This window comes from Aureobasidium namibiae (assembly GCF_000721765.1).
Source record: "Aureobasidium namibiae CBS 147.97 unplaced genomic scaffold scaffold_15, whole genome shotgun sequence".
NCBI lineage: Eukaryota > Fungi > Ascomycota > Dothideomycetes > Dothideales > Saccotheciaceae > Aureobasidium > Aureobasidium namibiae.
The window spans coordinates 550,300-572,241 of NW_013581194.1; the positions used below are offsets into that span (position 1 = coordinate 550,300).

General features: G+C 52.9%; 8 protein-coding genes across 8 annotated transcripts; 4 read left to right on the top strand and 4 right to left on the bottom strand.

Annotated features, from left to right (window-relative positions):
- Nucleotides 1–573: 573 nt before the first annotated feature.
- On the top strand, nucleotides 574–1,096 carry M436DRAFT_52949 (uncharacterized protein; the record flags this gene model as incomplete). Its single annotated transcript, XM_013569381.1, has 2 exons — nucleotides 574–607; nucleotides 675–1,096. 2 exons carry the CDS (start codon nucleotides 574–576, stop codon nucleotides 1,094–1,096), a joined length of 456 nt encoding a protein of 151 aa, XP_013424835.1.
- A 719-nt stretch (nucleotides 1,097–1,815) lies between these two features.
- On the bottom strand, nucleotides 1,816–5,520 carry M436DRAFT_66180 (uncharacterized protein; the record flags this gene model as incomplete). Its single annotated transcript, XM_013569479.1, has 1 exon — nucleotides 1,816–5,520. The coding sequence occupies one exon, from the start codon at nucleotides 5,518–5,520 to the stop codon at nucleotides 1,816–1,818; it is 3,705 nt and encodes a 1,234-aa protein (XP_013424933.1).
- Nucleotides 5,521–7,516: 1,996 nt separating this feature from the next.
- Nucleotides 7,517–9,831, top strand: M436DRAFT_53085 (MCM-domain-containing protein; the record flags this gene model as incomplete). The annotated part of the gene is made up of 2 exons (XM_013569409.1): nucleotides 7,517–9,694; nucleotides 9,757–9,831. The coding sequence occupies 2 exons, from the start codon at nucleotides 7,517–7,519 to the stop codon at nucleotides 9,829–9,831; spliced, it is 2,253 nt and encodes a 750-aa protein (XP_013424863.1).
- A 907-nt stretch (nucleotides 9,832–10,738) lies between these two features.
- Nucleotides 10,739–12,616, bottom strand: M436DRAFT_52623 (uncharacterized protein; the record flags this gene model as incomplete). Its single annotated transcript, XM_013569334.1, has 1 exon — nucleotides 10,739–12,616. One exon carries the CDS (start codon nucleotides 12,614–12,616, stop codon nucleotides 10,739–10,741), a length of 1,878 nt encoding a protein of 625 aa, XP_013424788.1.
- Nucleotides 12,617–13,455: 839 nt separating this feature from the next.
- On the bottom strand, nucleotides 13,456–14,721 carry M436DRAFT_66183 (Zn-dependent exopeptidase; the record flags this gene model as incomplete). Its single annotated transcript, XM_013569480.1, has 2 exons — nucleotides 13,456–14,056; nucleotides 14,111–14,721. 2 exons carry the CDS (start codon nucleotides 14,719–14,721, stop codon nucleotides 13,456–13,458), a joined length of 1,212 nt encoding a protein of 403 aa, XP_013424934.1.
- Nucleotides 14,722–15,317: 596 nt separating this feature from the next.
- On the bottom strand, nucleotides 15,318–16,009 carry M436DRAFT_75106 (small nuclear ribonucleoprotein B and B'; the record flags this gene model as incomplete). The annotated part of the gene is made up of 4 exons (XM_013569548.1): nucleotides 15,318–15,447; nucleotides 15,513–15,671; nucleotides 15,752–15,824; nucleotides 15,937–16,009. The coding sequence occupies 4 exons, from the start codon at nucleotides 16,007–16,009 to the stop codon at nucleotides 15,318–15,320; spliced, it is 435 nt and encodes a 144-aa protein (XP_013425002.1).
- Nucleotides 16,010–16,624: 615 nt separating this feature from the next.
- Nucleotides 16,625–17,574, top strand: M436DRAFT_66185 (60S ribosomal protein L11; the record flags this gene model as incomplete). Its single annotated transcript, XM_013569481.1, has 3 exons — nucleotides 16,625–16,627; nucleotides 16,946–17,391; nucleotides 17,448–17,574. 3 exons carry the CDS (start codon nucleotides 16,625–16,627, stop codon nucleotides 17,572–17,574), a joined length of 576 nt encoding a protein of 191 aa, XP_013424935.1.
- Nucleotides 17,575–18,463: 889 nt separating this feature from the next.
- M436DRAFT_52853 (kinesin-domain-containing protein) lies at nucleotides 18,464–21,633 on the top strand (the record flags this gene model as incomplete). The annotated part of the gene is made up of 4 exons (XM_013569363.1): nucleotides 18,464–18,669; nucleotides 18,722–18,952; nucleotides 19,006–19,252; nucleotides 19,306–21,633. The coding sequence occupies 4 exons, from the start codon at nucleotides 18,464–18,466 to the stop codon at nucleotides 21,631–21,633; spliced, it is 3,012 nt and encodes a 1,003-aa protein (XP_013424817.1).
- Between the last annotated feature and the right edge of the window lie 309 nt (nucleotides 21,634–21,942).

Sequence of the window (21,942 nt, forward strand, 5' to 3'; positions counted from 1 at the left end):
CAACCTGTCTGAGCGGTGACTAGGACATTTCTTTTGCTTCCTATCTATCAGAAGAACATCAACTGCCAACTCCTGCAAAGACTTGGAACATTTTCCTTTCTTGTTGTTCTTGGCCGAGCGCACTCTTTACTCTTCTCGTCGACCAGTTGTTTTTAGACTTCGAGCCAAGATGGGCATCGTGGACTGCCAAGTGACAACCGGGCAAGTGTGGCAGCTCCCACAGAGCAGTTACGTTATGGAAACGCACAACTCGTCCTGCCCAGGCACGTGGAGAGCAGCGCCGTCCAAGGTGAGATGCTTGGCCAAATCTGCTGTGCCTTTGGTGTGAGCGGGAACGCAAAGGATGCAAATTCCCTTGGTCTCTTCTTGCCATATTCTCGGTCGTCCCTTCCTGTCCGGTCCTATCTACTCACCGTCTGCTATCCGACGCATCGCCAGACACCAAAACGGTAACATCAAAACGTTGTAATCTTTCGACCGTGTTTTGCGACGACTTTATTGTCGACTCGGACCCCGCATACTCTTACATACCAACAACCTTTTGCGCGTTTCGACTTTCGAATTCTCGAACAGATGGCCAACCTATCCTACGGTCGCGGCGGAGCAGGTATGACTGCGCGGGCTCAACGACATGGCAAATGAAGCCTTTGGCTCACTGTGACTCCCCCAAACAGGCAATAGGGCACCTGCCTCGCCTAACCTCCAGCCACAAGATCTCAAGACGCCGACCATCAAGTCTCAGACATACACCACCGGCAGAGGAGGTCAGGGCAACATGCAACCCAACATACATCCAGACATCACCCGCCAGACACAAGACGTCGACGCCCACCCGCGCGCCGGTCGCGAACCCGAGAAGAACTTCCAATGGGGCAGAGGCGGTGCGGGCAACACAGCTTCCTTGAGCAAGGACCAGATCGTCGACATCCAGGAGAGAAACGCTTCCAGACAGCGCGCCGAGGCCGCCGCTGCAGCTGCCAACCCTCCAGCCTCTGGCGAGTCCATGGATCAAAAGCCCAAGAAGGAGACCAGGACCGGAGCTGTCGGCCACATGCTGCAGCGTGTCATGAGCAATGCGAGCGGCAAGAACCAGTAGCCGATAATCAAGAGGAGGCAGTTTCAGAGATCAATACTGGCGTTTGGTGTGTGTGGTTTGTTGTTCATCGCTTTTGTTTTCGATACCCGCTGGGGTTGCGCTGGAGAGTACCTGTTTTCTATTCTAATCTGTTTCACCCGATCCATTCATCACATCCCATTCCTCTGGTGGGTCATGACATTGCCCGTACCTCTTGTCCGTCTTCAAATTCACACCGCTCGCCTTGACGGGAAATCATATCGCCAGCGCCTCAGCACTCACAGCAACAGCGAGGTCCCAGGACCGAAATGCGAATCTCGAGCATCCCAAAGCGAGTTCTCGACACCCCTAAAGCGGATCCCAGATGCAGCTGGCAAGACTGAAGGGCTACGCAGCAACAGCGTCAGCAACCAACTTCTTCGATTGCATCGCTTCTCTCCTGCACTTGATCAAGAACAACGAGGTGCGCGCTCGACACTCAAACACTATATGATCCCATCTCATCCCCCTTGCACTACATCACGAAAGACAACTTCAATTTTTGAATACATCATGGCTCACAAGCTCTCCTGGTCCAAAAGGGGCTGAAAATTCGCAGCATTTTAAAGTAAAATGGTTGATCGAAAAGAGTTCTATAGACATTATTAAAAGGTTGGTATACTAATTCATTCATCATAGCCAGATCAGCATTGTCCTCCAGTCACTTCAACTTCCTCCATCGAATATCTTTCCTTCCATTCTTAGTTCCTAACCATAAACACAGGCACGTCACTCAGATCAACACCAAAGCTCTGGCTGATAGCCACACTCTTTCTGGCAGCCTTGGTGTCATTCTTCTGTCTGGTGCCGGCGCTGCCGCCAAAGCCGATGCCACGCTCCCAACCATAACCCAAGCCTCCAGAGAATCTGTCGTAGGGGACATCTTGGGCCTCCGGAGGTGCAGTGGAGCGACGCTGAGGACGAGGCATGGACTGAGATTGGGATGATGGCTGCTCGTATACACGACTTGATCTCTTTTGTGTGATGTTGCTTCTGGATGGGGGAGTCGAAGTCTTCTCCTGGCTGGTGTTCTCGGTAGGACGGTGGGTACGGTACTTTGCGCTGTCTCTGGACGCGAACGAGTCCTGAGATCTCTCCGAGGTTGCAGTACGGTACGTTGAGCTAGAATCGGTGCGCTCGACATCATCCTGGGCAGGGCGCAAATCGGTAGGGTTGTCTGAGTGCAGCTTTCTGTAGGGATCCTCTGAGCGGTGCCTGTAGGGATCTTCGGAGTGGAGCTTCCTGTAGGGGCCCTCCTCACCCAAGTGCATAGCAAACTCAGAGCCTTGAGGTGTGATGTATCGAGACACAATGACCGTGGGAGCACGGCGAGGGGCTTGCATCGTGGGTGAGTACGCCTGAATGGCTGGAGACGTAGGTGTCGACGAAGCGAAGCTCTTTCTCTCGACCGTGGGAGACGAAAGCATGTCGTTGAGGCTCTGCTTGCGCTCGCGCCAGGCCAAGGCCTGACTCTCCCAAGAGGATCTAGCTGCGGGGGACACTGGCGAGACAGGCATGCGAGGTACAGAGGATGATTCTTCGGAGCCAGTAGACTTGGTGAACACCGAGAGGCGCGTGTTTTTGGGCTGCTTTTCATGGGTGGGGACCTTGGGAGGAGCTCTAGATGGGAGCTGAGGTAGCTCAAGAGGCAAAGCCCTCGATGGCTTCTCGGTAGGCACCTGAGGCAGTTCGCGCACCGGTGCCTTAGGTGCCTCAGTGCAAGGTGCCTGGGCTGGCTGTTGTGCCTCACGCTGGGGCACTGCCTCCTCGGTAATCACAGCACTTTTTGGACGAACTCGTGGAGCAACGGACTGTGTACGGCGTCTCGCCTTTGCCTTCTCGGAGCTGGTGAGGATAGGTTCCAGACGGCCTTGGGCAAATCCAGTGCCGAAATCGATAGTGCCGACTCTGACGTTGCCGTCTTTCGAAGCAGGGCGAGAGAAAGTCCCAGACATTGTCTCAGTCTGCTTAGGAAGTTCAGGCACTGCCTCAGGAACTCTTGGGACGGCAATATTGTGGGCACTTTGGGATCTTCTTGACTTCCCTCTTGTCGGTGGCCTTGACAGAACAGCGTCAATTGACTCGCGAGGACGGCTTTGACTGCGCGCTCTATCCTGTCGACTACGATCAACAGACTTGCCACGGGTTTGTTGCACCTCCGAGCTGATATCGGGCTTGGGAGCGGCGCGACTGATCTCGTGGGGGTGGAACCAAGGCTTGGATGGATCATAGGGTCCCATCTGCTTGACCCTACGAGTAGCAATATCGTAAGGCGATTGACCGAGAGATTGTGCTACTGTACCAAAATCCGAAAAGTCATGAGCAGGGAGGGGCTCGTCAGCGACTGAGAGGACGGTTACATCTTCCTCTCTGCGATGTTGACTCTTGCTTCTGCTGCGGCTACGGAAGCGGAAGAAGCTTCTGCTCCTCTTTCTGGTGGTACCGTCAGGCGAGCCTTCGGCGGCAGCGGCCTGCGAGGCATCCTCTCTGCGGCTACGTCCCCTTCCGCGAACATCTCTGTCGTTCTCTTCTTGCGTTTGAGGAGATGCGGAGGGTCCACGTTCCAAGCGACGAGTTGGGCGAGAGAAGTTGACGGACAGATCTTCCAGATCCCCAGAAATGAATTCCGGTTCAACTTCTGGCAGCACTGGTTCTTGCTCTTGCACTTGCTCTGGTACGATCATCTGGGACTGTGGACGAGATTTTTGAAGCTTTTTAGTCTGCTTGGCTGGGGTGACTGAGGGTGTAGCGATTTTGTTGACGGAGGTGCTTGAAGATGACTTCTTGAAGAAGAAACTCGGCAAGCTTCGATGCCTCTCGGCCTTCTGAACTGCTGAAATCTGCTGTTGCATGTATGGAGACTGAGGCGACGAGACATTGTCTTCACTGATCTGCTCCAAGGAAGGTCTCACGGCTGGCAGAGATTCCTTGGAACGAGTACGCTCAGCTTGATCTGCAGCGCCGAGCGCGGCATTGAGGACCTCGTCGCAATTGTTCTCCCTTATGATTGACCTCCTTGAGGCCTCAGAGCTGTATCCACTGTCGCTCTTAGTCATAGGAGGACGGGCAACATTGAGGTGTTTCTGCGTCTGAGGCTTCTGGCCACGACTGCTTGCTGTAGGTGCATCACCAGTGAGCTTTCTCAGAGCTTCCTCACGAGCGTCAACGCCACCTTCGACCGGGGACTCGTCATGGACGGTGCTCAGACGTGAGACAGTAGTAGTCAAAGCCGGATTGCTCATGTGTGGGTTCTCGAGTGTGTCGAACTCAGATGTATACTCCTGGGCGTATTCGGAAGCACGTTGAGCAGCTTGGGGTCGGCTCGGCTGAGCAGCAGATCTGCTTGTCTCGGCCTCGACACCGCGGCGAACGGGAGGGCCCCTGCTCTTGGATCTAGCACGTGCATCGGATGAAGGCTTCCTATCTTGTTGCTCTGAACTTCTTCGTGGTGCTCGCAGAGAGACCACTGTAGCACGACTTGGGCGGATGGACTCTGGGTCGGCTTCTCCTTCATCAGCAGTAGTGAACCCTTCGCCAGATGACGATTCTGGCACTGAAGGTTTTCGCTGAACACCTGCCTTCTCTGCTCGTTGGAGAAGACGGGCTGGCTCAGGGGAAGCAGATCCATTGGTAATGCGCAGAGAACCCATCTTGTAGGTGCCGATCTGAGGGTAGAAGTTGGACGGTGTGGTAGGGCGGCCTCCTTGAAGCTCAGCGCCTCCATCAGCTAGGTCCAAAGCTTCAAAGTCGAGAGGCACATCAAGCCTTGGAGACCCGGTAGGGACATGCTGTCTAGACACTGAAGCTGAGCGGACGGTGACATTGTTTTCCGAGTAATTTCTCAAAAGTTCACGGGAGAGGCGAGTCTTGACACCCGCGGGAAGCAGCGAACTCCTTCGAATGAGAGGAGAGATGGGTTCTTCTTGCTCCTTGGGTTCCGGCTGGGAGAGGGTAATTGTGCGCTCGACGTTTCTGGTGGGCAGTAGAGCCTTGTGAAGAAGAATCAAATCCTCGGGTGACGCTCGCTTCTTCAGTTCTTGCAAAAGAGCAATGGCTGCAGCAACATCGACATCGGAATTGTCTACAGCGATAGTGTGGCGTTTAGATGTGTTCGCCATGTTCGAAGGTTTTCTCGATCGGATGCCTTCGTTGGCGAGATTAGCCGCCGACCTGGAAGGCGATTCAGAATTCCGAAAAGATGCAGATCCAGTCAAGCTGAGAGGTGAGTCGTTGGAGAATGAGCCTCGGGGGTTCTCGGCGTAATCATGTGTAGTGTTGATAGGGGTTGTCATGGTGGAGCTTGTTTCAGCTTTGCCGAGACCATTGGAGTTGTGCTTTGTTCGTGGTTTGGCCAAACGTTGAGAAAATGTATTCCCAGAGGATTGTGTCTCTGCTGGTTGGAACATTGTGTCTAGTGTCAAGGATTCTTCGTTGTCTGTTTGGACCGTTAATATTGTTGATTGTTGATAAGATTGAGGACGGACATGACGGACTCTTAACACTCTTGGAGCGGCTGCGGCTAGGTCTATTGAAGGACCTGAAGCTACGATTGCATCAACATCATGCACTCGGACAGGTAGGGAGGACTCGGTACTTACGAAGGAGTCTTGAACATGGCAATGCTCGACAAACGGCGAGGGGTAGATTACGATTGATGGCAGAGGTGCGAGGATGAGGGGGGGATGAAACGGTGCTGTTGGAAACGGCACAGCCACAAGCACAGCGGACAAAGTCCCGACGAATGAAAAGTGCTAACGAATGTGAGGTCGGACAGAGGCCGTTGGACAATGGGGTCAAGGTGGCAGGCAGTGTGCAGGTTATTACAAAAGAGGAGACGGAGGGTTTAAGAAGAGGGAAACCATGTCGTCTTTTGCAGTCCCCCGTACTGGGTCGCGCATGGATGGCCGGCGTCCAAGCGCAGACTAAAGGCAAGAGCTCGAGTGGCTGGGAGTGGGTTGTCAGGAGCGATGAACGGCAAGGATTCGTTTCACGGGCCCTGCTAACTTCAGCCTCAAGATCCGGATTTTGTGTTTAGCTACGTCTATCTCATGCATGGCGATTGTCCAATCAGCCAACTGTCTGGAGTCTGTAACACCCAGTCCCGTCAACCTGCCCGTCCGTTAGATCGTCTTCTTCGGGTCCTGCACGATGCTTTTGGGCGCTTCACACAAGACAAATCACCATGCATGCTCGACCATGAGTAGCAAGAGGCAGCGAACTCCGGGTTGCCTGACCTGCTTGTCAAAGAAGGCTGGGAGCGAGAACCCTGACTCTTGACATGTCCTGACACGCGAGGGCACACGCCAGCAAGAGTTGGGTGCTTCTCTTCTTTCTCTTTGCTCATGAAATTGGCACGAATCATGGATGACGCCTTACTCGATCGTAAGCCGTGGCGTGCGTGGCTCTCCAGCAGGTTTGAAGGGGGAGCAGTGCAAGCAAGGCGAGTTGACAGGGCACAGCCACTTCGGCTAGCCACTTGCGAGGCACACGGGAGGATCTTGATGCAATCGAGTGGCTGTGCGCATCTCGATGCGGTGCCAAAAGACGTGCAGTGCATGATGAGGTGAAGCATAAAACAAGGTTGCTAACACGATGCGGACGGATTTCGGATGATTCGGTATTGCGATCACCTTCAGGTCATGTTGGCCTGACCGGCCTCACAGAGGCGTGGTTATGCATAAGACAGCAGTTATATGATTTATCGAAGAAGCAGTCGAATGGTCAATCAAGCTACCAGCCGATGCTGTCTCGCGGAAACGTTGCTGTCTGACTGCAGTCTGGACACAGTATGTACGGAGTACGGCGCGGTGGAACTCGACGATAGCGGTCAAGAACATGGGCGGTCGCTAGCTCACGGACATGTGAAGCTTCTGGTGAGTTGTACCCAGTGGATGCATCTTTGTTATCAGCACATAACCCTAACCAGACGTCCTCGGCGCGTCGAAAAGATAGCACAAGGTTGGCGCAGAGGCACAGGGTGGGGTCGAGGGTCTGGTTGTGCATGTGGTGGGTGTGCTTTAAAGTGATTTCTCGGGGCGCGGAAGCGACGCGAATTTACGCTCGCGTTGTTGCTTTCGCACTTCGGTCCCACTCCCTGCCACCAGACCCATCATACCCCAAACTCATCAATCTTTCGTGGAACAAGCTGCCGTGTGTCGGACAATTCGCGATTAGGCGACACCACAAGCTATCATGGCGCTTCTAACGTACCCTTCAGTCATCAACTACGAGGAGCAGCAAGGTTTGTTTTGACCAAGACCCTCGGCCAAACAAAAGACTGAACCCACGACAACAGCTGCTTTCGAGGACTTTCTGCGCTCATTCAAACCATCATCCATCACAGCCGAGGACCGTCTCGATGAATTGAACATTAATGATAACGACAACGATGAATACGACTTTATGGACGAGACGGCAGACGGCCCTGCCCAGCCGAGGACGCCGAAAGCAGTCTACATGGACCAGCTGCAGCGCATAGCAAACAGGGAGGTTGACAAGATCTTGATCGACTTGGACGATGTGAAAGAATACGAGCAGGCGCTGGAAGACGGCGGGGCCTCACTGAAGCTCGTGTCGTCGATTGAGCGCAACGCACACCACTACATTGAGATCTTGTCGCGTGCCGTCGACAAGCTCATGCCGCCAGCCAGCTCCGACGTCAGCTTCAAGGACGATGTTATCGATGTCATCCTCACTCAACGACAGAACGCGAATCGTGTCATGCAACAGACCCTCGACGACGAGCGCGAGCACAACGCTACCGAATCCTTCTTCCCGCCTGCCCTGACCCGCCGATACACCCTCAACTTCAAGCCCGTCACCCCTTCCGAGTCGAGCGATGGAAAGAGCAGCAAAGCAATGGCTGTCCGTCAAGTGCGCGGCGAACACCTGGGCCACCTCATCACAGTGCGTGGTATCGCAATCAGAGTCTCGGATGTCAAGCCTGCCGTTCAGGTCAATGCCTACTCTTGTGATCGTTGCGGTCAAGAGGTTTTCCAGCCCGTCACCACAAAACAGTACACCCCCATGGTCCAGTGCCCCTCGGACGCCTGCCAGAAGAACAACGTCAAGGGTCAGCTCTTACACTCAACTCGAGCTTCCAAGTTCCTGGCTTTCCAAGAAGTCAAAATCCAGGAAATGTCAGACCAAGTCCCTGTCGGCCACATTCCTCGTCAGTTGACCATCTACTGCCACGGTCCTTTGGCCCGTCAGATCAATCCCGGTGATGTCGTCGATGTGGCCGGTATCTTCCTTCCCACACCCTACACAGGCTTCAAAGCCATCAAGGCGGGTCTTCTGACGGATACATATCTCGAGGCTCAATATGTTCACCAGCACAAGAAGGCATATGAGTCGATGGTCTTGGCTCCCAGCACTGTGCGCCGCATGGCCGACCTGGAACAATCTGGACAGCTCTACGAATACCTGAGTAGATCCATCGCACCCGAAATCTTCGGCCATCTCGATGTCAAAAAGGCTCTCCTCTTGCAACTGATCGGTGGTGTGACCAAGGAGATGGGTGACGGTATGCGCATTCGTGGTGACATCAATGTCTGCTTGATGGGTGACCCAGGTGTTGCCAAATCTCAACTGCTCAAATACATCACAAAAGTTGCCCCGCGTGGTGTCTACACAACAGGTCGTGGTTCAAGTGGTGTCGGTCTCACTGCTGCGGTCATGAGAGATCCTGTCACAGACGAGATGGTTCTCGAAGGAGGCGCTCTTGTTCTAGCCGACAACGGTATGTGCTGTATCGACGAATTTGACAAGATGGACGACAGCGACAGAACAGCCATCCACGAAGTCATGGAGCAGCAGACCATTTCCATTTCCAAGGCCGGTATCACCACAACTCTCAACGCACGCACTTCGATCCTAGCAGCCGCCAACCCGCTGTACGGACGTTACAATCCTCGCATCTCTCCCGTGGAGAACATCAATCTGCCAGCAGCATTACTGAGTAGATTCGATATTCTCTTCCTTATCCTCGACACTCCTTCGCGCGACGCCGACGAGGATCTAGCTCGCCACGTCACTCACGTTCACATCCACAACGCTCACCCCGAGCCTGCAGGCGGCGGTCTGATCTTCTCACCCAACGAAGTCCGCCAATGGGTTGCTCGCGCTCGTTCGTTCCGACCCACAATCCCCAAAGCCGTTTCCGACTACCTCGTAGGCGCCTACGTCCGTCTACGCCAACAGCAGAAGCGTGATGAGTCTGCCAACAAGACATTCACCCACACATCACCACGTACACTTCTCGGTGTGATGCGTCTATCACAAGCCCTCGCTCGTCTCCGTTTCGCGGAAGAAGTCATCACGGACGATGTGGACGAAGCATTGCGTCTTACCGAAGTCAGCAAGGCTTCACTCTACGACGATGATCGCTCGCGCCGTGGTGACATGAGCGTAAGCAGTCGCATCTTCAACCTTGTGCGCGGTATGCGTGAGAGCGGTGCCGCTGCTACTGGCGAAGGTCGTGGCGAGCTCGATCTCCGCCGAGTGCGCGAACGTGTTCTTGCCAAGGGCTTTACTCTGCAGCAACTCGAGTCATGTATCGACGAGTACTCTGATCTCGACGTAAGTTTTCCCCTTATTTCCATTACAGTTTGTCGTAGGATCATGCTAACATTTTTGCGCAGATTTGGCAAACTGCTGCTGAAGGTACTAGACTGGTATTCATCGAGGCTGGCGACGACATGGAGGATGAAGCGTAGGTGTTCAACTACGTGTTTGGGGGATACCAACAAAAGAGGTGGTCGGAATTTAGTATCGTGTGTGTTTTGGCGTTTTCAATGGCAAGGAGGTTTTGTTCCCTTTATACCTGTATCACTGTAGTTCTTTTCTCCGACCCCCAAACAGCGAAAAATCCACTTTTCTCATCCTTGTTTTTGTACCGATTGGGGCACTTTGATCTGATCTTCTAGCCTTTGGATGAACCAACAGCCTGTAAGTGTCTACCGGTGCTTATCATCTACAGTCTCAGGGTGCTGCTTTGTTTTGGGTACACGATAGAAAGCGAGCAACGGATTCATCGGACCAATTGATGGATACCTACATGGACAGGGTCGTACCTGCCTCGACAATTTATCTTTCCGTTTCATGCATTTTTCTTGATTTGTGTGATAGTAAACTCCTTGATCGTTCTATTGGTGTATATGGTGCTTGAAAACTGCATACATTTGGAACGTTGAGGAGGGTAAGACGGTAACAGACCATTGTGTTGTCAAGGTTCTATTCGATTCTGCATTGCACGTTTACGGAAGGCTTTGTGCTCGACAATAATCACCCTGACTATCTGAGGGCAAAACAAGGCAGTGAAAACGAGAGATGCAACGACAAATACAAACATCGATCTCCAGAGGCTTGAAGAGATGTTGTAGGAGTTAGATGGTTCATTAGGATGAACACAAATAATGTATCAAGCGTCTAACAAAAACCCAACAGACCATAAAAGAGCGGGAATCTGACCGTGAACGAGGGAGATACAAAAGGAAAAAGAAAAAAAGGGCATTAAACTAAACTTTCCATTATAGCCAAAAAGAGCGATCCCGCGCTCCCTTTCTCCATTAACACATCGTCACCAGTATCGCTCCTTGTCCTCCTCATCAAAGTCTCACAATCCTATTCCCTCGTGTGGCCAGGGAGATTCTGCTTCCACTGTTCCAACCTTGCTTTCCCCTTCAACCCGGCATCCTGTTTGAGTTGATGCGCAAGCCCAGGCTCACTGGCCTCCTCATCCTGAGCAGATTGTTCCAAAGCATCCAGCTCTTCTTCGTCAGAACTGCTGATGCTGCTAGCATCAGCCTGAGCATACACGATATGATCGCCTTCCTTCTTCTTGCGATCGCGTTGGGCCTGTTTCATACGACCCATCTTCTCGGCATCCTTCTGTGAGTCGAGGGTTTGGATGTGGAGGCCGGGAAGATTGGCAGCGAGGAACTTTTTGAGCAGAGGTAGCATTTTGGCGTTGGGTCGGTAGGTGCCAGAGTCGTTGTCGATGACGAGTTGGTAGTGCGCGGGATCTTTTGGTGGTTCGTCGTTGGGTGGGCCGTTGGAGAGGTCGTTTGGTGGATGTGATTCGTTTGCGCCGTCGTGATGGTGATCATGTTCGTCGTTCTCACTGCTAACACTGCCAGTATCGGCTGCATCTGGCGGAGGAGGCTTGTTCTTGTACTTCAAGCGACGGATGAAGAATTCACCGGAAAAGGCTATGTATACGCTCACGTCGCTGTGCATGGTATGCTTGCTCAACATGTCGATACCGAATTCCTTGCCTGTTTCTGTAAAGCGGAAGAGCGCGTCGAGACTCAGGACGTAGGTGAAGATGCGCCCGCCCTCATCGTAATGTACGAGGTCAAGGAAGGCTTGTGTCATTTCCTTGCAAGGGCCTTGAGGGAAGTGGCCCCATTTGGTGGTGCGGTCAAAGTTGTATACTCGAGCGTGTTGATGGTGCAAAGCCTTTGACAAGACCCATCCTCGCACACCGCTAGACGTAAACATTTGCTTGACGAAGGGGCGGAACTCGACGTAGCGGTGATAGAGACCGTCCGGCACAGGACCACGGAATTGGATCTGGTTGGCCTGGAAGTTGTAGCGCTCCGTCTTTGACTTTTCCTTTTCGGTCTGGCCATTGTCATCATCGGGCTCCTTGCGGCCAGCGATACGCCCAAGCATAGGAGCGTGATGCCTAATCCACCATTGCGGACCGACGGTAAAGACATGGCCGCCGTTGTCAATGTCTGTGCGGCCGAGCAGCTGGACGCTAACGTAGAGGTCGCCATGCAAATGCTTTGCCTTGCTCATGCAGGCAGCAACGGCGCGAACGGCATAGGCGCGCTTGCTGCCCGAGCGCTTCATGATCTTGAAGGGCTGCTCTTGGATGCCCGGCCACTTGTCGTTGATCTCGTGAATTGGGATGTGAACATTTCCCAGACGGTCATCATGGTCATTGGGGTCCTCGTCGTAGACACGGGCTTTGAGCTTGAAGCCTGACGAGGGAATGTTGCCGACGATCCACTCAAAGTTCCATTCAGGGTCGGTGCTGCGACGGATGGTGGGAGTACGCATGCGCAGAAGGGGGTCTTCCTTATGACGTTTCGGCATGTCTGTATTGATCTGGGCTAGCACGTAGGGATCCGACGACATGGAGTTGATGTCGGCCATGGGCAGATTGGTCGCGCGGTGGAAGATGATCTTGACGGTCCATCCTGGCGGAGCGCGTGGGACTGGGGTTGCATCGTAGCCTCCAGCAGGCTGGTCGTCGGTAGAGGCTTCCTTGTTGGACGCGTCGCTGTTCTCCTGGCTCTTCTCTCGAGCTTCTTCCTTTTCCCGAGCTCGTTCGGCGTGTGTGTTGTCGTGATGTGCTTTCTCGTAGGGCGAGGGCTGCTTCTCGTCGTCCTGGCTTCCTCCTGTGGTGGGTTGCTGGTCGGCGTCGAGGCGGATGGGCTCAGGGTTGTCGTTGTCGTTGCCCTTGTCCTGCACACTGTCCAGTCGACTCATGTTTGCATGTGAAATTGCGGAGACGGGTCGAGCAAAGACGTCCAAGAATGTGGCTACCTATGCTACCTTATTTGAGCGTGGGCATGGAGCATCCTGTATCAGTTTCTGCAAACTGCTCAATCTGCTCAAGGGGCATGGGGCGCAAATGCTTACGTAGGGCCTGAGGGTGGAAATGGCGCTACGCGAGCAGCAAAACGACTCGCCTATCTTGTTGCCAGCCTCCAGCTTTCCCAATCAGTCCAACAGTGGTTCACCAAATCGCCGAAACCCTTGCGACCACGCGCTAGCTGCTGCACGAGCGCTGCTAAACACCACCCAAGCTTTTGCCCAGGAACGCGCGTCGTCAGCAGAACAACCTAATATCGTAACGCTCTGCCTTCCAAGCCAGATGGGCCCATGACAACTCGATCAAAACTTGGTCAAATTACGTCTCGACCCCTGTGCTCGACTCGTGAAAAACAGGTAATGCCTTGTTGCCTTGCATACCACTCTCGTACACTCTGTCCCACCCGCATCCATCGCGCAACATATTAGAGTAGCTGTTGCCGGACACCCGTCTATTCCGGTCCTTTTCGTCTTGTCCTCGATCCTTCCTGCCGGACACTCCTCCTCCAGTTACCTATGGCTACCTCTCATCTGCCAAAGACACTGTGCATTTCTATAAACCTTACGTGACATAATTTGCACATGGGGAGATGGAGTTCTCTTTGCAGCCCTACATCGCACCTAAGATTAGGTTTGCGTATACCAGCCCCGTCTGTTTTTCTTATACATCGTAACTTCCTTCGCTTCCAAATTCCCCTAGTCATGCCCTCACGCTCAACTGTTTCGTCAAAACTCTATGACAAGCTATGCAGGATTAGCTTTTCGTAATCCTGCACTGCAGTCTCCAGATCGCTGAGCCTGATGGCTTCGTGGTCCGAATGAGCGACGAGGATCGACCCAGGCCCGTACAAATATCTCTTCTGTCCATCGAGCTTGTCGAGGTTGGGGATATCAGTACCGTAGTTGACCGTGATTGTGCCGAACCCATCGACGTCGTGATCGATGTCAACGGGTGCGTATCCTTTGCTTGCGAATACAATCTCAAACATGTCTTCGTCCTCATGACCGGGCGTCTTGAACTCGTCAGTGGCAGACTTGATGGCCTTGTGCACACGCTTGCCGATCTCGTCTGGTGTTCCGGCTGCGATTCTGATGGCAATTTGAGCGCTGGCGTTTTGAGCGACAACGTTGCCTGCGACGCCTCCTTCAATCTTGCCAATGTTGATGGTAGTAGAACCGTACTTGTCGCTCTTGGGAAGCTCAAGGCTGAGCTGCATCAGTGCAGAAAGCGATTGAACGAGGACCTCGTTGGCACTGCGACCAAGCCATGGGTAGCCACTGTGTGCTGCCTTTCCAAAAGCATTCAGAGTAAAGCCTAGCATTCCCTTGTGACCACTATCAGAACAAAATTAGTATCGGCGGCGGAGATCAGGGCTTTGTTCTACTCACGTTGCGAGCTTGCCCTCAGTGGGCTCACCAAAGATGATAGCCTTGGGTGTCAATTTCAGTGCATTGGCAGCACGCATACCATCGCCGTGGACTTCCTCACCAACAACGTAGAGAAGAGCAACATCGTCGGGCTTTAGCTTCTTCTCGGCCAAAAGCTTCTTGGTAGCGATGATCTGAGCAGCGACAGAGGCTTTAGCATCCACACTGCCGCGTCCCGAGATCATAGTCTCGGAATCATTCGAGTATATCTTGTAAGGGTAGAATGGAGGGACAGTATCGATATGGCTTGAGATGAGTAGGTCGGCATTGCGAACCTTGCCCGGGTAGGTAAGAATGTTGAGACGAGAGCTGTCGTTGTTGACCTTCTGCGTCTCAATTGTCCATCCTTCATGTTTCAGGTGATCAGACAGCCACTTTCCAACATCATACTCGTTGCCGCTAATGGACTCAGTCGAGATGAGATGACGGTGGAGCGACATCAATTCTTTGGTCCATGTTGAGCCGATCCTGTTGGGCTCCGAAGCACCAATTGGTTGCTGCTCCACATTCGCACCAGGAGCTGAGAGACATACAGACGCCAACGAGGCGACAACAAGAGCTGAGAGATGCATGGCGATGGTGACTGTAACCAGGATGAGGATCGTGGACGATCTCAAGAGGTTGCGAGTATAGTAATAGCACGTGACTTGGCCGACCTTCCTCAACCGTCACCGAGCAGATCGGACCCAAACTGGGGTATAAGATAACAAAGCCAACTGAACCACAATCAAGTCTCTGAAAGAGTGCTCACTACAAGACTATGTTGACAACAGCTCTTGGTCACATTGCATGCTCTAGCGTGCTGATCACGCAAACACAGGAAACACACATCCTCAGAAGATCTCTCACCGTACTGTTTATTTAAATCTTGGAACATGTAGTCTAGTGATACCCAAGGGCAGTCAAGTTCGTGAAGGCAGGCTCAATTGGTGAGAAATTTGGTTCGAAGAAGCGTGACATCAGAGAAAGAGAACCTTGTGTGATTTTGCTCGTTCGTCCTTGATGTGGAATATAGAACACAGCCAGTCTCGAATATGGAAAGGATCCAAGTGTGTATGTGATAAGTACAGAGACCATTTCGAGGTTGACAACATGTCAAGTGAGAGCGAGGCATCACATCCGCTGCGTATCGTGACATGACTGGGTTCAAAAAGAAGATGTTGGTACATTATGAGCTGGTGACCTTGTTGGCAACCTCCTTGGCCTTGCCCTCAACCTTGTGAGCGGCAGCCTTGGCCTGGCTGGCGATGTGGGAAGCTTCTTGTGTGGCCTTGTCTCTCAACTCCTTACCGCCAAAGCTGGAAAGCATGAGTCAGTATTGATCTATGCAGCAACATGCAGTGATAGGATATGTTTGACGTACTTCCAGTAGTTGAGGTATCTGTATCCCTGAGTGACTTGTGCACCGAAGTTGACGAAATGGCAGCCGAAGAGGAGGTAGTTTATGGGAGTGACGGCGAAGGCGTAGCGCATGAAGGTGGCCGAGTAACCGCAGAGGGCGAGGGTCATGGATCCTGAGATACTGTGTCGCGTGTGTATTAGACCCAAGCTCTTTCAACATATTTGGCGCGGCGTAGCAGGCTATCGCATTGGGTGAATTACATTTCAGGGTCCTTTTGTGTGTCCATTACGGCAGCGAGAGGGATACCAAAGTTGGATGCGGGACCCCAGAAGTCTGTACAGAGGTATTCGAGTCAGTATACGATTACTATGGTGAGCGACGGTCGAGCGCATGTCTGTCCAGGCGCGGCGCAATGGCAGCATCTCGTCCTCAAGTGGAGACTCACGGGTCGAGCACAGGTAGTCGGTGTAGGGGTTTGAGCGAATCTTCGCATTGAGAGCCTTGATTGCTGCGGCCATCTTGTCGTGTGATAGTATGGTATGAACAGCAGAGAAGATGTTTCACGGCGTCTTGAACAAGTCCCGGCTGACGGCCGCTCGCTGTCCGTCGAAGGTGGAGAACGCCCGCTATCGGCTACGCATGGCCGAGCGGAGCAAAGCCTCCAAACTCCGTTTCCAAATCAATGCATCGCTCGAGTTGGTCATCCTGTCCGGACCATGGTAAAGGAACATCGTGATATGTCTTGAGGTAATACACTCGTTTATATAGAATGGATACATGCGTCCGCGTAGCCGTGTCAACATTCGATCATGGGTTGTATCCGATCCTCAACGTGAGCCTCACACCACCATCTAGATATAGGACTTGATGATAGACATTAGCTGCAACACATGATTCGCACGCTCTGTAGCGAGACCAGAACAGTTTTGCAAGGCGAACGAGCAGTCGGCCATGCTCTTGACTTGAGCTCGACTAATTGGTAGACATGGTCTGTGCAGTACACATCTGCCAAGCCTGATCACGTGTCGCACACGGAGAGGCGGTTCGCGAATTCAGGCCGGGCGCTTTGCTCGAGATTTCGTCTTGCCGCCAGCGACTTTGACTTCTTCGACACATCGCCCAACTACGACAAAATGGTGAGCACACTCCTGTCTTCACGGCAGGGAGCCACAGACTGCACCTACGATATCAACGACGACGACGACGACGACTTGCGCCTCGCCCTGCTTGCTCTCGACGCTCGCACCGCCCTCACGCGATTCGGATGTGGATGAAGAAGAAAAAGAGCGAAAAGATGGGAACGCATAACCACACGTCCACCTCAGCATCCGCACGCTAACCAATATCACCAATCGTCGTCGTCGTTGTCGTCGACAGATGCAGGCCTGCCCTCTCCCTAGCCTGTGGATCAAACATAAATGGATGAACACATACCCTAACACGCTTCTGTGCAGGCTATCGGACAGAACTCCAAGCAGCAGGCCGACCAGAACTCCGGCGACAATGCCGGCAAGGACAAGTCGGGCAACCCCATGCGCGAGCTCCGCATCTCCAAGCTCGTCCTGAACATCTCGGTTGGTGAGTCTGGTGACAGACTTACTCGTGCCGCCAAGGTTCTCGAGCAGCTGTCTGGTCAGACCCCCGTCTACTCCAAGGCCCGCTACACTGTCCGTACCTTCGGTATCCGCCGTAACGAGAAGATCGCTGTTCACGTCACCGTCCGTGGCCCCAAGGCTGAGGAGATCATCGAGCGTGGTCTTAAGGTCAAGGAGTACGAGCTCCGCAAGCGCAACTTCTCCGAGACCGGCAACTTCGGTTTCGGTATCAACGAGCACATCGATCTCGGTATCAAGTACGACCCTGGTATCGGTATCTACGGTATGGACTTCTACTGCTGCATGTAAGTTACAACTCGACTTCTACTACCCCAGTCACAATTACTGACAGCCATCTCAGGGAGCGTCCCGGTGAGCGTGTCGCTCGTCGCCGCCGTTGCAAGACCAAGGTTGGTGCCTCTCACCGCATCAACCAGGCCGAGACCGTCAAGTGGTTCAAGAACAGATTCGAGGGTATTGTCCGATAAATGCTTTCGCTTCTTCTCACGACTACACACACCAAAAGAGGCAAGCGGGAAGTTGAATGAAGATGATTCTTTATCAAGGTCGCTGGCGCAAGGCAGGTGGGACATGGTTCAAGCAAAAAGAGCCCTTGTGTTATGTAATCCATGCACAAAACCCACAAACAAAAGATCAAAATTTTGTCACCAAGGCCTATCTCTCAGACTCGAACGCGCAAGATCACAACACAATGGAGGCACATGCAAAGACATGATTCAAACTTGCCGTACAACCATTTGGTCGCTGCTGAGCAGTCTACACTTTTATCATTTCATCAAGTGCTCCTGTGATTTCTATCCCATGCTGAGGTAGGCGTGCCGTTGTCCCCTAGCTCGTTACCACGATTCGTCTGTAGACTCCAGCAGTAGTTCTGTTTGTACCGTCTTCTGCACGAGCATGAAGATGAATGCTTGGTATGCTCGCCTCGTAGATCCCACGGGCCACGGTATATCGGTACGTAAATGGTCTACAAGAGAGTATCCCGTGCACACACTGTTATACGGGCTAGAGTTAGACGGGACTCCGGCAAGAATGAAATGGTCGTGTAACCACAAGGCGCGGGTGTGTCGAGAGTGTGAAAGGCGACTGTAAGATGATGATTGGGGGCCTGGGCTAAAGCTGTTTCCCCCCCACACTTCCAGTTTAGGGAAAGAGCAAACAAAGAAAGAGCACATGCATTTGTTGACGTTGCACCAGATTCGAGGGAGCTGAAAAACAACACCCAAACAGAATTAACCAATTCATACAACGACACGCCCCGGTGGCTGTCGACCTATTCCTGTCATCGTCTTGTTCGCGCACCGCTGCTTTCCTGCCGTATTCGACTGTCCGAGTCGCTCTTCCCACGACGCAAATATGGCCGCCGGCGCGATTGACGGTGCCTCGTCCATCACTGTCGCCGTTCGCGTCCGACCTTTTACTATCCGAGAGGCTGCACAACTGACCCGCGTCGACGATGGCCCGCTCTTTCTCGGCGATGGATCTCTGGCCGCCGCACCTGTCCAACGCCATGCCGGCAAGGGAATCAGATCCGTTATCAAAGTCATGGACGAGAAATGCTTGTATGCCCAAAGTCTGGCACTTTTTCGCCCAAAACACTAACAACCTCCTCAGGATCTTCGACCCGGAAGACTCGAGTACCCAAGGACGTTTGCGGCCAGGCATGGGAGGAAAGAGGACCAAGGACCAACCCTTCACCTTCGATCGAGTCTTCGACGACAACACCACCCAAGCCGAAGTCTACGAAGCCACCACCAAGAACCTCCTCGACAGCGTCTTCGACGGCTACAATGCCACCGTCTTTGCCTACGGTGCCACCGGTTGCGGAAAAACACATACCATCACGTACGTAGCCACATAGAAAGAGCACTCGGCGCATACACTAATAAATTGAGCAGCGGTACAGCGCAACAACCCGGTATCATCTTCCTGACCATGCAAGAGATGTTTGAGAGAATTGGTGAGATGCAGGAGGAGAAGCAGACCGAGGTCACCCTTTCATACCTCGAAATCTACAACGAGACAATTCGCGACTTACTCATTCCCGTCGGCGAGGTGACTAAACGAGGCCAGGGCCTGATGTTGCGCGAGGACGCCAACCAGGCTGTGTCTGTTGCAGGCCTCACCTCGCACCGCCCTCAGAACGTGTGTACCGTCCACCTCGACGCACCTCACTCTCTTGGCTAACACCTGCCTAGGTCAACGAAGTCATGGACATGCTCATTCGAGGAAACGAGAACCGCACCCAGTCACCCACCGAAGCCAACGCAACATCGTCCAGATCTCACGCCGTCTTGCAAATCAACGTCGCTCAGAAAGATCGCAATGCTGGCCACTCGGAGCCCACCACATTTGCAACCCTTTCCATCATCGATTTGGCTGGATCAGAAAGAGCTTCGGCGACAAAGAACCGTGGTGAGCGCTTGCTCGAAGGTGCCAATATCAACAAGTCTCTGCTGTCTCTGGGATCATGTATCAATGCTCTTTGCGATCCAAAGAAGAAGAATCACGTGCCCTACCGCAACAGCAAACTCACCCGTCTGCTCAAGTTCAGCCTGGGCGGGAACTGCAGGACCGTCATGATCGTTTGCGTCAGTCCAAGTTCTGTTCACTTCGACGAAACACAAAACACCTTGCGTTACGCCAACAGAGCCAAAAATATTCAAACCAAAGCTGTTCGCAACGTCTTTAATGTCGACCGCCACGTCAAGGACTATCTAAAGAAAATCGACGAGCAAATGGCTCTTATCAAGGATCTGCAAGCCCAACACAAGGAATTCGAGTCGCTCGCCTTTGCCAAATTCAAGAAGACCGACGACAAGAGGAGCGCACTACTGAAGGAAGCTCTTGCCAGGATTCGTGCCGCATACGATCACTCGGGCGATGAACGCAAAGAGCATATCAACAATGTGAAGCGCCTGCGACAGATTGAACGTAGAATTGGCCTCATCTCTGCCTGGATTGGTAGTTTCGACCAGGTAGTCGAGAACCGTGAGGATGAGGAACCACCGCTTAGCTTGGTCGCCATGCGCAAAACCGCCCTAGGCATAGTCGCAGAGCTTGAGGGGAGCAGACAGCATTATCACAAGCGCCTCGCCAAGGCAAATTGGGAGCGTACTCTAGATACCGCCCTGCAAAATGGCATTCGTCAGGTGCAGGAAGTTGACGGCTCAACATCTATGACGTCTCCTGCAATTGCGAGCTTGAAGCAAGAGGTTGAGGTGCTGCGTAGCAGAGCAGAGAGAGAAGCGCAATCAGCCGTTCTTGATCAAGAAAAGACTGGCGATGCCGCACTTGTACAAGTCTTGCTACAAGCACACTTCGAGACCATCGCTATTCTAGGTCAAATCATGCAGATGGACGAGGAAGAAGCAGTCAAAGCAGCCAAGAATGTCCTCACCAAGCTGCTAAATGCGTGCACAGAAGCGACTTCACAAGTCATCCGACCAGATGGCGGTCTTGCAATCATCGAAGCAGTACCACCGACCAAGTCAGGAACACCGAAGAAGAAGAAGGCTATCAATCTCGCTGGGCCTTCTCCTATAAAAGCAAAAATTCGCCCGAGCATAGTCCCTCCACAGTTCAGACAGTCTCCTAACATGGGATCAGTTCCAGCTTCACCGAGGCGAAGGAAGTTGGTGGCTCCTAGGAAGTCCGTGGCTTTCAATGGCGGCGGCACTCCTAAGAAGAAGTCATCATCACCAGCCAAGGCTACAAGGCGTGGCGTACGATGGCGGGATGATACAGAAGATGGCAAGCTGGAAGAATTTCAACCAACGCCACCAGGACTGGACTCTTCGTTTAACGAGCCAGATATGTCACAGTCCGCTGCCTCGCAGTATCAGCTAGGTGAAAATTCTGACACCCTCGACTCGAGTCCTATTCCTCCTCCACCAGTGCCATCATCAGAGCTCCGCTCGAGGAACAGCCGCTTCCAAGCAGGATTCCTGAAGAAGGGTGATGGTTCACCTGTGATGCCAGCACTATCCAATCTTGCATCGGCAGCGTCCGAGAACCTCTCTCCTTTGCGCGAGATTGAAGCTAACAGCACGTTTCAACCAAAGAGATCACCGATACCAATCCGGCTTCAGAAGGCTGCAGAGTTTGCTGGTGATGACCAAACTGGCAGCAGTGCATCGGACAACGACGACCCAACAAGATCGCTCCAAGATTCGGCTCTACAGATCCAGTCTGCTATGAGAAGGCGCACGTCCACCGGCTCAAATAGACATCGCAGACGCAGCCCCGCAGCCCAAACAAGTGGCTCACCAAATTCGTCCAACGAGAACAATCTCTTTACAGCAAGTCATGCCCGCCGAATGGTTAAGAGCGAGAAAGGCGAGGCGAACAATGTATTGAGTCCACGTTCTGCTCCGGTTGTGAAAAATGCACCCAGCATTGCCAGTCTCCGCAGTGTTTCTCGCGAGAGCACCATTGGCGGTGGAAGCATGCGTGTGGCTCCTATTCGCACGCAGAGCATGGCTGCGAGGAAGGATGTACCTTCAGCCAAGACTGTCTGGAGGTAAAAATGTCCTTCGGGATACACATCTCGTATTTCTCCGTTGGGTTTCTCGGAGTTTGTTATTAGGGGCGTTTGTTGATTGATGGGGGGTAAAAAGATCTTGTTCTATACCATCTGGTACACCATGTTTGTTGTAACGGGGCGTTCTTGGATGTTGTCGGACATGGCAACGACGGTCGCATTGTTCTTTCCACAAATCGAGGGCTTTGGGAGATGCAGTCTTTGTTGGGCTGTTGTCGGACTGCAATCTATCTTCGAAATTGAACTTCCACTGCAAACATTATCAATCAGCTCCTTTCCATCGGCATAGTTC